This window comes from Mirounga angustirostris, unplaced genomic scaffold (assembly GCF_029215605.1).
Source record: "Mirounga angustirostris isolate CCGP_5_RB_7025 unplaced genomic scaffold, mMirAng1.0.hap1 SCAF_16, whole genome shotgun sequence".
Taxonomy (NCBI): Eukaryota; Metazoa; Chordata; class Mammalia; order Carnivora; family Phocidae; genus Mirounga; species Mirounga angustirostris.
The window spans coordinates 54,819,322-54,832,398 of record NW_026991724.1 but is presented as its reverse complement, the minus strand read 5'-3'; the positions used below and the strand labels follow the sequence as shown (position 1 = coordinate 54,832,398).

General features: G+C 41.1%; 2 protein-coding genes and 1 long non-coding RNA gene across 5 annotated transcripts in view; 2 read left to right on the top strand and 1 right to left on the bottom strand.

Moving 5' to 3' along the window:
• Positions 1-446: 446 nt before the first annotated feature.
• LOC123855095 (zinc finger protein 350) lies at positions 447-1,862 on the top strand. Its single transcript, XM_064580607.1, is given in 3 exon segments — positions 447-829; positions 940-1,248; positions 1,250-1,862. Coding segments are annotated over 3 exon segments (1,305 nt in total).
• A 4,864-nt stretch (positions 1,863-6,726) lies between these two features.
• Positions 6,727-8,829, bottom strand: LOC135362885 (uncharacterized). The gene is made up of 2 exons (XR_010408281.1): positions 8,729-8,829; positions 6,727-6,941 (listed from the first exon to the last, which is right to left on the bottom strand). It is a non-coding gene; the product is annotated as an uncharacterized LOC135362885 (long non-coding RNA).
• Positions 8,830-8,876: 47 nt separating this feature from the next.
• Positions 8,877-13,077, top strand: part of ZNF577 (zinc finger protein 577) — a 38,577-nt gene continuing 34,376 nt past the window's right edge. The window contains exons 1-2 of one of the 3 annotated variants that reach the window (XM_064581702.1): positions 8,877-9,026; positions 10,167-10,258. The gene's annotated coding sequence lies outside the window, so the exon portion shown is untranslated. The remainder of the gene's footprint in view (positions 9,027-10,166; positions 10,259-13,077) is intronic. The other 2 variants (XM_064581703.1, XM_045892069.3) reach the window with 2 other exon arrangements.

The window sequence follows — 13,077 nt, the reverse complement described above, 5'->3', positions numbered from 1 at the left end:
GAGGGTCTTAAGCAAACTCCACACTCAGCGTGGAGCCCAACATAGGGCTCGAACTCACTGCCCTGACATCACTACCTGAGCTGAAATCAAGAGTTGGATGCTCAACCAACTGTGCCACCCAAGCGCCCCCCTCCCAACAGTATTTTTGGAGTAGTTTTATTCTATATCACGGTGACAGGATTCACTGTTCTCTTCTTTCCTAGAAATTCAGAAAGTTGATGATCATCTGCCTCAGCACTTACAAAACCCAGAAGTGCCAAAGAGGATAGAACAGTGTTATGAACTGAACACATGTGGAAATATTGTTCATCAGAGCAAAAGTCATTTTCCTTTCAGGCCAAATCATGATAGGCTTAATTTACACGGAAAAACTTTGAAGTCACACTTAGATTTAATCAACCGAAGTAGAAGCTGTGACATAAAAGAGCCTGCTGAGCATAGTGGAGATGGGAGATCCTTTCTCTGTGCTAATCACAAGCAAACTCATACTGAAATTAAATTCCATGAAAGTAGAAGACCCATCAGCACTAAGTTACAATTCATTAAACATCATCAAACACACAAAACAGAGAGAGCCCGTCAAAGATACTGAATGTGGGAAAGCCTTCCTCAAGAAGTCTCAGCTCACAGAACATAAGAGAATTCATACAGGAAAGAAACCCCATGGATGTAGTGTATGTGGGAGAACCTTTTCTAAGGAATTCAAGCTCACTGAACATCAGCAAACTCCCAAAGGAGAGAAACCCTATGAGTGCTGTGAGTGTGGGAAAACCTTCCTCAGGAAACTTCAGCTTACTGAACATCAGAAGACTCATACAGGAAATAAACCGCATGGATGCAGTGTATGTGGGAAGGCATTCTCCAGAAAGTTCAAGCTAACTGAACACCAGAGAACTCATACAGGAGAGAAACCTTATGAATGTACTGAATGTGGCAAAGCCTTCTGCAGGAAGGCAGAGCTCATTATACATCAGAGAAACAAAGAGGAGAAAGGCCCCATCAATGCAATGAATGTGGAAAAGGTTTCTCCAGAAAATCACAACGCATTCTACATCAGAAAACCCATACAGGAGAGAAATTTTATATACGCAGTGAATGTGGAAAAGGTTTCATTCAGAAGGGCAATCTCTTTATACATCAGTGAACTCACACTGGAGAGAAACCCTATGGATGCACTGAATGTGGTAAGGCCTTCAGCCAGAAGGCGTGCCTCATAGCACATCAGCGATTTCATATAGCAAAGACTCCCTGTATGTACTGAATGTGGAAAATCTTGTTCACAGAAATCAGAACTCATTAAACATCAGAGAATTCACACAGGAGAGAAACCCTATAAATGCAGTGACTGTGGGAAAGTCTTCACTACAAAGACAATGCTCACTGTCCATCGAAGAACTCATACAGGAGAGAGACCCTATGCATGCACTGACTGTGGGAAAGCTTTCTCCTACATGTCATGCCTTGTTAAACATAAGAGAATACACACAAGAGAGAAACATGTAAATTTAGTGAAGGTTGAATATTCTTCCACAGAGGGTCACAGCTTATTAAATACTAGTGAATTCATGCAGGAGAAAAGCCCTGTTAATATGGTGACTGTGCAGCTGCCTTCTATGATCCCTCAGACCTCATCAAACATCAGTGGGCTCCTCACAGATAGGAATGCAGTCATAGTGGGACAACCAGTTGTCAGATGTGCACCCTCAGGAAATAACGGAAAGTATGTACAGGAAAGAAGCCTTATGAATGCAGTGAATGTGGTCATGCCTTCAGTGGCCAATTACACCTTATTTTATGTCACAAAAAACACAGGAAAAAACTGGTACATTCAATTTGGAAAAGCCTTGAGTAATAATGTCTAGCTGATTATATGGTTATATATAAACAGAAAACCTATGAGTGCAGAGGCTAGGAAAGCTGTTTTTTGGAAGACAGACCCTGTCTGTCATCAGTGATCACCACAGATCATCAGTGAGCTTATAGTAAGTAGAAGTATGACAGTGGAAAAGTCCTTACCCTCAATATGTGTCAGTTCATACTGGGGAGAAACTGTTAGAAGGCAGTGAATGTGGCAGGGTTTTCAGTAGTACCTTCTGCCTCATCCATTAGCAGATGAAATCACAGAGAAAACGCTGTTAATCCGTTAATTGTGGAATACCTTTAACAAAATACTAAAGTTCTTGTGAAGCAAAGAAGGCTTGTGAAAATGAGAATGTTTGAGAGCTTTATGTACCTTTTCCAACTTGACTTGTACATCACGTGATACACCTGATGGGCATTTTCGGACAGGATACCTTGAACCACATCCCCAGTTACCATGTTAATGATTCCATAATTTAGAGGAGACAGTCTCTGCCCTACTTCACTCGTTAACATTACCACATTATATTCACTTTTCCCATTTGTGGATTCTTTTTCTAAAATTATATTCAGTTCCTACCCAATATCATATGATGGTTAGCTGTTGCATTTCTTTGGCTCTAGATTTAAGTATTACTTCAGGCAATGGAAGTCCTTCAAAAATGAAATGAATATATTAAAGTAATGAATACATCAAAAATGCTAATGTCCTTGAATTTAAAAATAAGACCAAGCATTATACAATGTCATCATAAAAGTGATTTTTAAAATTTTTTAGACTTGAAAAGGTAGAGAAACCACATTTGCAAAATGAACTAAACGCCCAAGAACAATTAGTAATTTAAACCTATACAATAAATAACAAAATATATTCCAACACAGCTCTTGGTAATTTTTTTTGAAAACATAAAAAAGCAAGGTAGGCAATTTGAATACAAATTAAGATGACTACTTCCATCCTAGTTCTCCTTCCTGGATTATTAAAATTATTATTCTCACTATTATTCTCAGAATGCTGGGAATCTGAAGTTCTAAACTCAAGGATAACTATCCAGTTGCACTCTTCCCTTGGAGGTAGTATCCTGTCTAACCCTACCTTTTGCCTCATTGATGGAATCACCCTGACATTCTTCCTGGCATCTATTGCCTCATTGATGGAATCACCCTGACATTCTTCCTGGCATCTATTCCCATTTTCTCTCAACTCAGAGGGACTCTGAGTCCTACACACATGAGGAAGAGAAAAGTAGATCTTCACAGAATCAACCCTGGCCTGGTATATTCTATGAAGCCAGAGAGACTTTGAACTGGACCTGGTGTAGGCTGAATCTAGTGCTGGACTGGAATACTAGTGGCCTGTAATCAGCTTGGAAAATATTTTCAGAATCTAGTATGTGTAATATATTTCTTTTAAGTAGGCTCCATGCCATCATGGGGCTTGAACTCAGGACCCTGAGATCAAAAGCTGGATGCTCAACCGAGTCACCCAGGCACACTGATATGTATACTTAATTGAATGTAGTCAGGGGTAATGATAGGGGCTGGCATAAAACTGATACAGGAAGAGGTTCAGACCATGTCCCCTGCTGAAAAACTGTGATCTGAAAAAGGGCCTTAGGTTAGGTCTCAGAGAGAAACTAAAGTAGAGGCCTGTCAGTAGATGAGGTATTTTAATGGCATTTAGACAGGTGATTTTTTAAAAATCAGTGACATAAATACCACTAGAATCACTTGGAGAGAACATCTCAATTGTTTTCTTAAAGATTTTGATATGGAATATAAAGACCTTGGGTCATGTATAAACACTACTGTATCAATTTCAATACAAAGCATATTACAGTATCAACTTTATATGTTTATGCTCAAGTATAAGGTCTTGAATGTAAGTTATACACTGTAAAAGTTAGACTAAGCTTCCTGAGGGAGGGAACTTCTGTTAACCCCTATATACGAGATGTCTAGAAAAATATGTGATACACGGGCGCCTGGGTGGCTCAGTTGGTTAAGCGACTGCCTTCGGCTCAGGTCATGATCCTGGAGTCCCTGGATCGAGTCCCGCATCGGACTCCCTGCTCGGCAGGGAGTCTGCTTCTCCCTCTGACCCTCCCCCGTCTCATGTGCTTGCTCTCTCTCAAATAAATAAATAAATAAATCTTTAAAAAAAAAAAGAAAAAAGAAAAATATGTGATACAGAGTAGGCACCTGATAAATACTGTTAATTGACTGAATCTCATTCAGTAAGCGATCTGGTCTTAACTAAGATTTAAAGCAGGGCCAGGAAAAAATTAACTAACTCAATAATTAAACAGGGCCAGAGAGGACCAAACTGTTTCCAAGTAACCTCAATGTATCCCAAAACAAGCTTTAAGAATATAGGAGTGCAAAAATATCCTGATCTTCCCTCCTCTCCCCACTTCCGCAACCAAAGTTTGGTTGGATGTTTGTCATCCAACCAAAACTTATTGGGCAGGAAAATGTGACCAGTGTTGAAAGAAACCAATCATAAGTGACTAAAACTGACAAAAATGCTAGATTGAGCAAACAAGGACATAGTAACTGTATAAATAGTTATAGCTGTATTCCATTAGATCAAAATCATAGAGGAATGGTTAACATGTTAATAACAATGTGTTGGGTTTTTATGTTTTACTTCCTATTTTATAAACCCTCCCAGAATATTGTTGTTTATTTGCTATCTTGATCAGAGAGTGGAAGGCAGTTAGCAGTTTCCACTAGGCATTCCTCACAATGGTACCTCTTACCCCCCTGGCCAAGAACTCAGGGCTTTTCTCTTTTAAGTTCAGGTTCTCTAAGCATTTTTTTCCCTTTTTAATAAAAGCTTTTGTTCTCATTGTAGTTGAATTTGTACTTGAGTTTCTTTGCCTTGTTATAAAATTCACTGATCTTTCCTTTTGCATACACAAATAGGTTAAAATACTGTTCTTAGGTTTTAGACTCCCCACCCACCCTGACCTGTTTTTCATTTTGGATAGTTTCTATTGCTGTGTCTTTTAAGTTCACTAATTTTTTCTTATACAATATCTAATCTGCTATTAATCCCATCAAATGTATGTTTTACCACAGAAGTTGTAGTTTTTATCTCTAGAAATTTGAATTGGGCCTTTCTTTTTATAGCTTTCATATCTCTATTTAATATGACTTACTTAAGTTTTTATTTAAGTAATATCTACATCCAATGTGGGGCTTGAACTCACAACCCCAACTGAGACAGCCAGGCACCCCAACATGGTTTACTTTTAACCTAATATTTAAAGTGAGTTTCTAGGGGTGCCTGCATGGCTCAGTCGGTTAAGCATCTGACTTCTGCTCAGGTCATGATCTTAGGGTTGTGGGACTGAGCCCCGCATTGGGCTCCTTGCTCAGTGGGGAGCCTGCTTCTCCCCCTCCCTCTTCCTCCCGCTCCCCCTGCTTGTGCTCTGTCAAATAAATAAATAAAATCTTTATAAAATAGAGTTTCTGGTAGGCAGCATGTAGCTGGACCTTTTTTATCTGATTGATGATCTCTTTTTACTGGGGTATTTAGATCATAATTAATGTGGTTAGGTTCAAATTAACAATGTGGGGCGCCTGGGTGGCTCAGTTGGTTAAGCGACTGCCTTCGGCTCAGGTCATGATCCTGGAGTCCCGGGATCGAGTCTCACATCGGGCTCCCTGCTCAGCAGGGGGTCTGCTTCTCCCTCTGCCCTCTTCCCTCTCGGGCTCTCTGTCTCTCATTCTCTCTCTCAAATAAATAAATAAAATCTTTAAAAAAAAAATTAACAATGTGTAATTTGTTATTGATCCCATCTGGTTTTGCTCCCCTTTTTGGCATTTTCTACCTTCTTTTGGAGTAACTAGGTTTTGTTTTTAAGATTTATTTATTTCGGGGCTGAGGGGCAAGGGAGAGGGAGACAGACTCCCCACTGAGTGGGGAGCCCAACGCAGGGCTCGATCCCAGGACCCTGAAATCATGATTTGAGCCAAAATCAAGAGTCAGATGCTCAACCAACTGAGCCACCCAGGCGCCCCTGGAGTAACTATGTTCTATGATTATCTCCATTGTTGGCTTATTAGGCGTAACTCTGTTATTTACGTGGTTCCTTTAGAGTTTATAGCATGCATCATTCACTTAGCAGTGTATCTTCAAGTTATTATACCTTTTCATGTATAGTACCAGAATCTTATATACTTCATATTTTCTGTAGCCAAATCAGCTTCATTGAAGAAATTATCTTCTGGATGCTCCTGAGATATATTTTTAGTGGATGTGTAAACTGGCTTTACATGATAATTACACATTAGCATTCCTAACTCCATATACTTTTGGAATCTTTACAAAATATAAAGAAATTTCTGGCTTTTAAACTTTAGTGTAGGCCACCTTTGAGTCCAGTTTCAGTCAACCAACCAAGCAAACTGTAGAGCCATTCTAACTGAGCTCAAACATTAAAGCCAGAAGCAATTCATGGTCAGCCCATATTGTTAAATTTGCCTGATCCAAATTTTTGTTCCTTCCGCCATAATCCCACAAATGTTTCACAGGATTCTCTTTATATAAGCAATATATATAAAAAATAAATACTTCATGACTACGCTGGGTTTACCCAAAGAATGCAAAGTTAAATTTTGTCTAATTTTCTTTTTTTTTAAAGATTTTATTTATTTATTTGACAGAGAGAGAGACAAGGAGAGAGGGAACACAAGCAGGGGGAGCAGCAGAGGGAGAAGCAGGCCTCCCGTGGAGCGGGGAGCCCGATGCGGGGCTCGATCCCAGGACCCTGGGACCATGACCTGAGCTGAAGGCAGACGTTTAACGACTGAGCCACCCAGGCGCCACCAAAATTTTGTCTAATTTTCTAAGCAATGTAATTCACCACTGTATTAGACTGCTTTGGCTGTGATAACAAAATACCACAGAGTGGGTGTTTGAAAAAACAGAAATTCATTTTCTCACAGTTCCAGAGGCTAGAAGTCCACAATCAAGTTTCCAGCTGATTTGGTTTCTGGTCAGGACTCTTCCTGGCTTGCAGACATCTAGCTGCCTTCTCACCATGTTCTCGCAAGGCATTTCCGCAGTTTGTCTACACAGAGAAAGAGCTCTCTGGTGTCTCTTCCAATAAGGACACTGAACTCACTGGGATCAGAGCCCCACCCTTAGGACCTCATTTAACTTTAATTACTTCCTTAGAGGTCCCACCTCCAAATATAGCTGAGTGTTAGGATGTTCTACTTGTGAATCTGAGGGGACACATTCAGTCCATAATATTCCACTCCTATCCCCCCCCGAAATTCATGACCTTTGTGCCTGCAAAATACATTCCATTCCAACAACCCTCAAAGTCTTAGCTCATCCCAGCATCAACTCTAAAGTCTATATAGTCCAAGTCTCATCTAAATCATATATGGGTAAGACTTCAGGTGGAATTTACCCAGAGGCAAAATTTCTCTCCAGCTATGAACCTGTAAAATTAGAGAAGTTACTCACTTGCAAAATACAGTGGTTGGACAGGGGTAGGATAGACATTCCCATTCCATGAGAGAGAAATTAGGAGGAAGAAAGGGGTATGGGTCCCTCAAAAACTTCAAAACCTAGCGAAGCAAATCCCATTAGATCTTAAGACTTAAGAATCATCATCTTTGGTTACTTATCTTTGGTTACGTCCGGCTGCCAGGCATTGTAGGTCACACTGTAGGTGGGAATCATAAACACTCTTGCAACTTTACATTCAAACCAGCAATTTTACATTCTGCATTCCAGTAAGCTCCACCAAGGGTATTTTTGCCTGCATTTATAGCTTTTGTTACCCTAGCATGCAGAACAGTATCTGCCACATAGTAGGCATTTTATCAACATCCGGATGAATGAATGAATAATCCCTTTAACTGGAAGGCGCTCTAAGCCTTGTTGTGTAACCGTGGGGAGTGAGTTCCGCACTGGGAGCTCAGTTGGGCTGCAATACTGAACAGAACCGCTTCCTTTTCTCAGAGTTTTGTTTTTTTTGTTTTTTAAGATTCAAAAAAATTTTTAAGTGCAATTTATCCCCCAGCCACACCAAGGTCAAGTGACCGAGCCAGCCAGGGGCCCCTCAGAGCTTTTGATTCAACGTATTTTTTTTTTAAAGATTTTATCTATTTATTTGAGAGAGAATGAGATAGAGAGAGCACATGAGAGGGGGGAGGGTCAGAGGGAGAAGCAGACTCCCCGCTGAGCAGGAAGCCCGATGCGGGACTCGATCCCGGGACTCCAGGATCATGACCCGAACTGAAGGCAGTTGCTTAACCAACTGAGCCACCCAGGCGCCCTGATTCAAGGTATTTTTCATCTTCAGGGAAAGAAAAGCCTGCCGCGTCTTTGACTCCTCCCACCGCGGGAGAGCCACGCTTCTCTATTAGCTCCGCCGCTTGTTGACCCCCATCAGCCTTGTGCCCCGTTTCCACCCACAGGAATCATACCAAGAGCTTTAGGATTCTGTTTGCCCACTCTCTGACCGATGCCTTTTTCAGCGGTTCTCTAAAACCTAGCCCGGCCGCCAATGCCGCTTTCTCCACAAAGCCGCCTCCAGCCAGCATTCCCAGGATACTAGCCCGTTCCCCTCCACTGTTGTTGCTCAGGCTCGGCTCGAACTCCCTTCCGGTGAACTTCTACGCGGGCCGCGCCCACTTAGCTTCTCCCTGTTCTTTTAAGTGAAAGCGCTTTAAACCAGACCATCTCGGCCGGTCCTGAGGAGAGATCTGCGCAGGCCTCACTGAGTTTCTGACACGCTAAGCTGTATATGCACCGCCCCTGGTGAATGTTACAAATTCGGGGCCCAATGGCTAAAGTGGCCTGGAAATAAAGCGAAATAAAGCGTTTTCAATAGCTTCTCACCGTCTAGCGCCTTCCCGCGAAAGGCGCAAAGAGAGAGGACGCTCGCCCCAGGGCAGGAAGTGAGGGAAACCGCTGCTCCTGGCGACCAGCCGGGAGCCGGCGCTGCAATATGACGTCACAGAGGCCGCGCCTCGCGCCAGATTCCGGGTCTCTGGAACAACGCACGTTGGCCCTCGTCGGCCGCCGTCCTCGCAGTCGCTGCGGTGGGGCTCGGGGGGGCGGTAGACGCTGAAGCAAAGTGCTTGGGGAAGTGGTGCGATGATTTGTCTCCAGAGGTGAAGATCGACGTTATCGCCAGGTCATTGTCGGTCCTGGGAGTGTTTGGGGGCCAGGGAGAGCGCGTTGGGGTTTGCGGTGTGTTTGTTTTTGTTCTGTCCTGGAGCGCGTGGGGGTCGGTGTTGGGGGAAGCGAATGGGACATCTCGCTAGGGGTTGTGTTGAAGGATCACTTGGGAGTTCCCCGTGGAGGGGGACTTGTGAGGTTTCGTGCTGGAACGAGAACCTGGGGAGAGTAGCGGTATGGGGCGTCTGGTTGGGGGAAGCAGGAGTCGTGTCGGCGTTGTCGGTGTTGGGGACAGCGTTTGGGGAGTTCCGTTGTTGATGCTTATCACATCCTTTTAAAGATGGGGTTTCTGGCCTCTTGCGCCCATGTTTACTGTATATTCTTTTTTAAAAATATTTATTTATTTATTTTTATTTATTTGAGAGAGAGAGCACAAGAGGGGGTAGGGTCAGAGGAAGAAGCAGACTCCCTGCGGAGCAAGGAGCCCGATGCGGGACTCGATCCCGGGACTGCGGGATCATGAGCTGAGCTGAAGGCCGTCGTTTAACCGACTGAGCCACCCAGGCGCCCTGTTTACTGTATATTCTTGCAGAAAATATGTTTTCGTTTTTATCCCCGGCCCATGTAATGACATGCTCAAACTCCTAAATAGTCCAGAAAATAACTCTTGTTAAATTTTAGTGTATTCCAGTTTTGATGTTGGGATCAGTTGTGTAGGTACTGCTATAATTTTACACATTTTGAATCTGATATCCTATTACTCTTTGGAAGTTTTCATCTTTCTTTTTTTTAAACTATCGCAGTTATGTTCTGTTGCGCAGGTGCTTTAATTTGGGTAAAACTGATGTGGGTATAAGTCCCACACCACACTTTCAGGAACATTTGATGGGTTTCCTTTAACACAAGTGTTTTGTTAACTTGACCAGCTGTGGTGGTGATTTTCCACATGTGTTTTAGACATATCTGTTTGTGTTTATTCCTAAATAGTTTATACTGTTGTAATCATAAATGGTGGGGGTTTTTTCAGTATGACCCCACTTTTTGTTTCTTCTAATTTTATATAATGCAAAAACCAAAAATTTAAATTTATTTTGTCCTCTCAGTCTACTAATATTACTGCCACTAGCTTATGCATTGATTCTTTTATATTTTCTAGTTGAGTATTTTCGTTATCTGCAAATAATTTTGGCCAGGTGGCAAGTGTATGAACTGTGGAGTAAGAAGAACCTGCTTCTGCCTCTGACTTGGGTAGGTTAATGTCTGAGTTTCTTTATTGGTGAAAAAAGCTGTCATAATTCCTACTTCATAGAGTTATGAAGATTAAATTAGCAAATATTCTTTAAGTACGAAGTGTAGTGCCTGGCACCTAGTATAGTCGGAATAAATGGTAACTATGGTTTATCAAGTTTTTATTCCTCATTCTCAAAGATTTTCCCCCCAGCTTTATTGAGATATAATTGACATACAACATTCTGTAAGTTTAACGTGTACAATGTGTTGATATAATACACTTGTATATTGAAAATAATTTCTACCGTAGGTTAGCTAATACCTGCATCATGTCACATAATTACCATTTCTTTTATGTGGTGAAAACATTTAAGATCTCTTAGGTTTCAGTTATATAATACAGTCTTAACAGTAATCACCATGCTGTACAATGCAGCCCCTCAAATAACTTTAAAATTACTTTCATTTATATATTTTTTCTCTCTCTTTATTTAATATTTGATTTATAGATTACTAGATTTCCCAGTGTCTTATATTCCTGGAAGAAACCATACTTGTCCATAGTGATTTGTTCTTTAAATATGTGGCTGGGTTCCATTTGCTAATATTTTATTTAATAGTTTTGCATCTAGAAATAAAAAGATGTCTTGGATTTGCTTCAGAATAATCCTGTGGTGAAGAGAGATGAGTGGTGATGTAGATAATACAAAATTAAGTTTGAGCTGATAATTATTGAAGGCACATAATGGATATGAGGAGTTTGATTATACTTCTCTTTCTTTCCTCTCCTCTCCTCTCCTCTCCCCTCCTCTCCCCTCCTCTCCCCTCCCCTCCCCTCCCCTCCCCTCCCCTCCCCTCCCTTCCCCTCCCCTGTCCTCCCCTGTCCTCCCCTGTCCTCTCCTCTCCTCTGCACACGTGGGCAGGGACAGAAGGAGAGAGAATCTCAAACAGGCTCCACACCCAGTAAGGAGCCTGATGCAGGGCTCAGTCCCATGACCCTGAGATCATGACCTGAGCCAAAATCAAGAGTTGGATGCTTAACCGACTGAGCCACTCAGGTGCCCCTCCTCTTTCTTTGTACATAGGGTTTTATTATACTGTTTCTTCTTCTTTGGCTTGAACCTTTTCATAATAAAATTTAAAAATTTTTGCTTCTACATTTATAAGTGAAACTGATCTGTACTTTAAGAGTATTTTTGAAGTATAACACTAAAAATGAAAAAATAGGATATTATAGCACCCTAGGAGCCCCATCTCATCCTAATCTCCTCCCTTCTCTCCAGAGGTAATTATTACCCTAAAAACATCAAATTTGCCTGGCTGTTAACTTTATACAGATGGAGGGGCGCCTGGGTGGCTTCAGTCAGTTAAGCATCCAAGTCTTGATTTCAGCTTAGGTCATGATCTCAGGGTCGTGGGATTGAGCCCAGCATCGTTGGGCTCCCTGCCTGCTTCTCCCTCTCCTTCTGCGGCTCCCCCTGCTTGTGCTCGCTCTCTGTCTTTCTCAAATAAATAAAATCTTAAAAAAAACCAACTTTATACAAATGGATCATAGGGTACATGTCCTTTTGTATCTGGTTTCTTTTGCAGAATATTTTGTTGTGAAATTCATCTAATTTGTTGCATTTAGCAATAGTTCATTTTTTTTTTTCATTGCTGTATGGTATTCTTTGGTGTGATTAAACCCCAATTTATTTATGCATTCCACTATTAATACACATTTTGGTTGTTACTGGCTTGTGTCTGTTATAAAGAATGCTGATACGAACATTTTTGTACATGCATTTTGATGCATGATATACTTAGTAGAATTCCTGAATTGTGGGGTATGCTACATACAAGGAGAAATGACAAATGCCCAGTCATAACGGGAGGTTCTTAGCATACGTCACTCAGTAACAGAGAACAAGGAGATGAAAAGCTAGAAGGCTATAGTTTAACAGTGGTCAGCAAAGTTTCTGTAAAGAGCAATAAGAGAGTAAATATTTTAGGCTCTGCAGGCCAGATAGTCCTGCACCTGCTGAACTCTGCCATTGTGAGATGAAAGTAGCCTAGAGAATACATAAACAAATGGGTATGGCTGTGTTCCAGGAAAACATTATTTACAAAAACAGTTCACCAACCCACTATACTGCCAACCCCTGAACAATTAGAATAACATAATTAACAGTGTAAAACACTCCCCCCAATGATTTTTCTCAAATGCACATAGAACAATTATAAAAATTTAGCATATGGAAAAAAAATTAGCATATGGTGGGCCATAAAGCCAGTCTAAACAAATTTCAAAGGATTGAAATCATACAGAATACTTTCTCTGGCTACAGTGGAATTAAACTTATAAAGCAATATCAAAATGATAACTAGAAAATCTCCCATTTTTGTTAAGCATACCATACATGTCTAAATAATCTATGATTCAGAAAAAATTACAGTGGAAATGTTTTGAATTGCATTTTAATAATCCTACATCTCAACTTTTGTTTAATTCAACTAAAGCAATCAGTGGGGGGAATTTAGACATGTAGTAGAAATGCATATATTGGAGGGACACCTGGGTGGCTCAGTCGTTTATACACACACAATGGAATATTATTCAGCCATAAGAAAGAAGGAAATCTTGCCATTTGCACCAACATGGATGGACCTTGAGGGCATTATACCAAGTGAAATAAATCAGAGAAAGACAAATACTATATGATCTCACTTATGTATAGGGTATCTTAAAAAATGAAACAAAACGAAAAAACCGAGTTCATAGATACAGTGAACAGTTTGGTGGTTACTAGAGGCTGAGGTTTGGGGGTAGGTGAAATGGGTGAAAGGGGTCAAAAGAC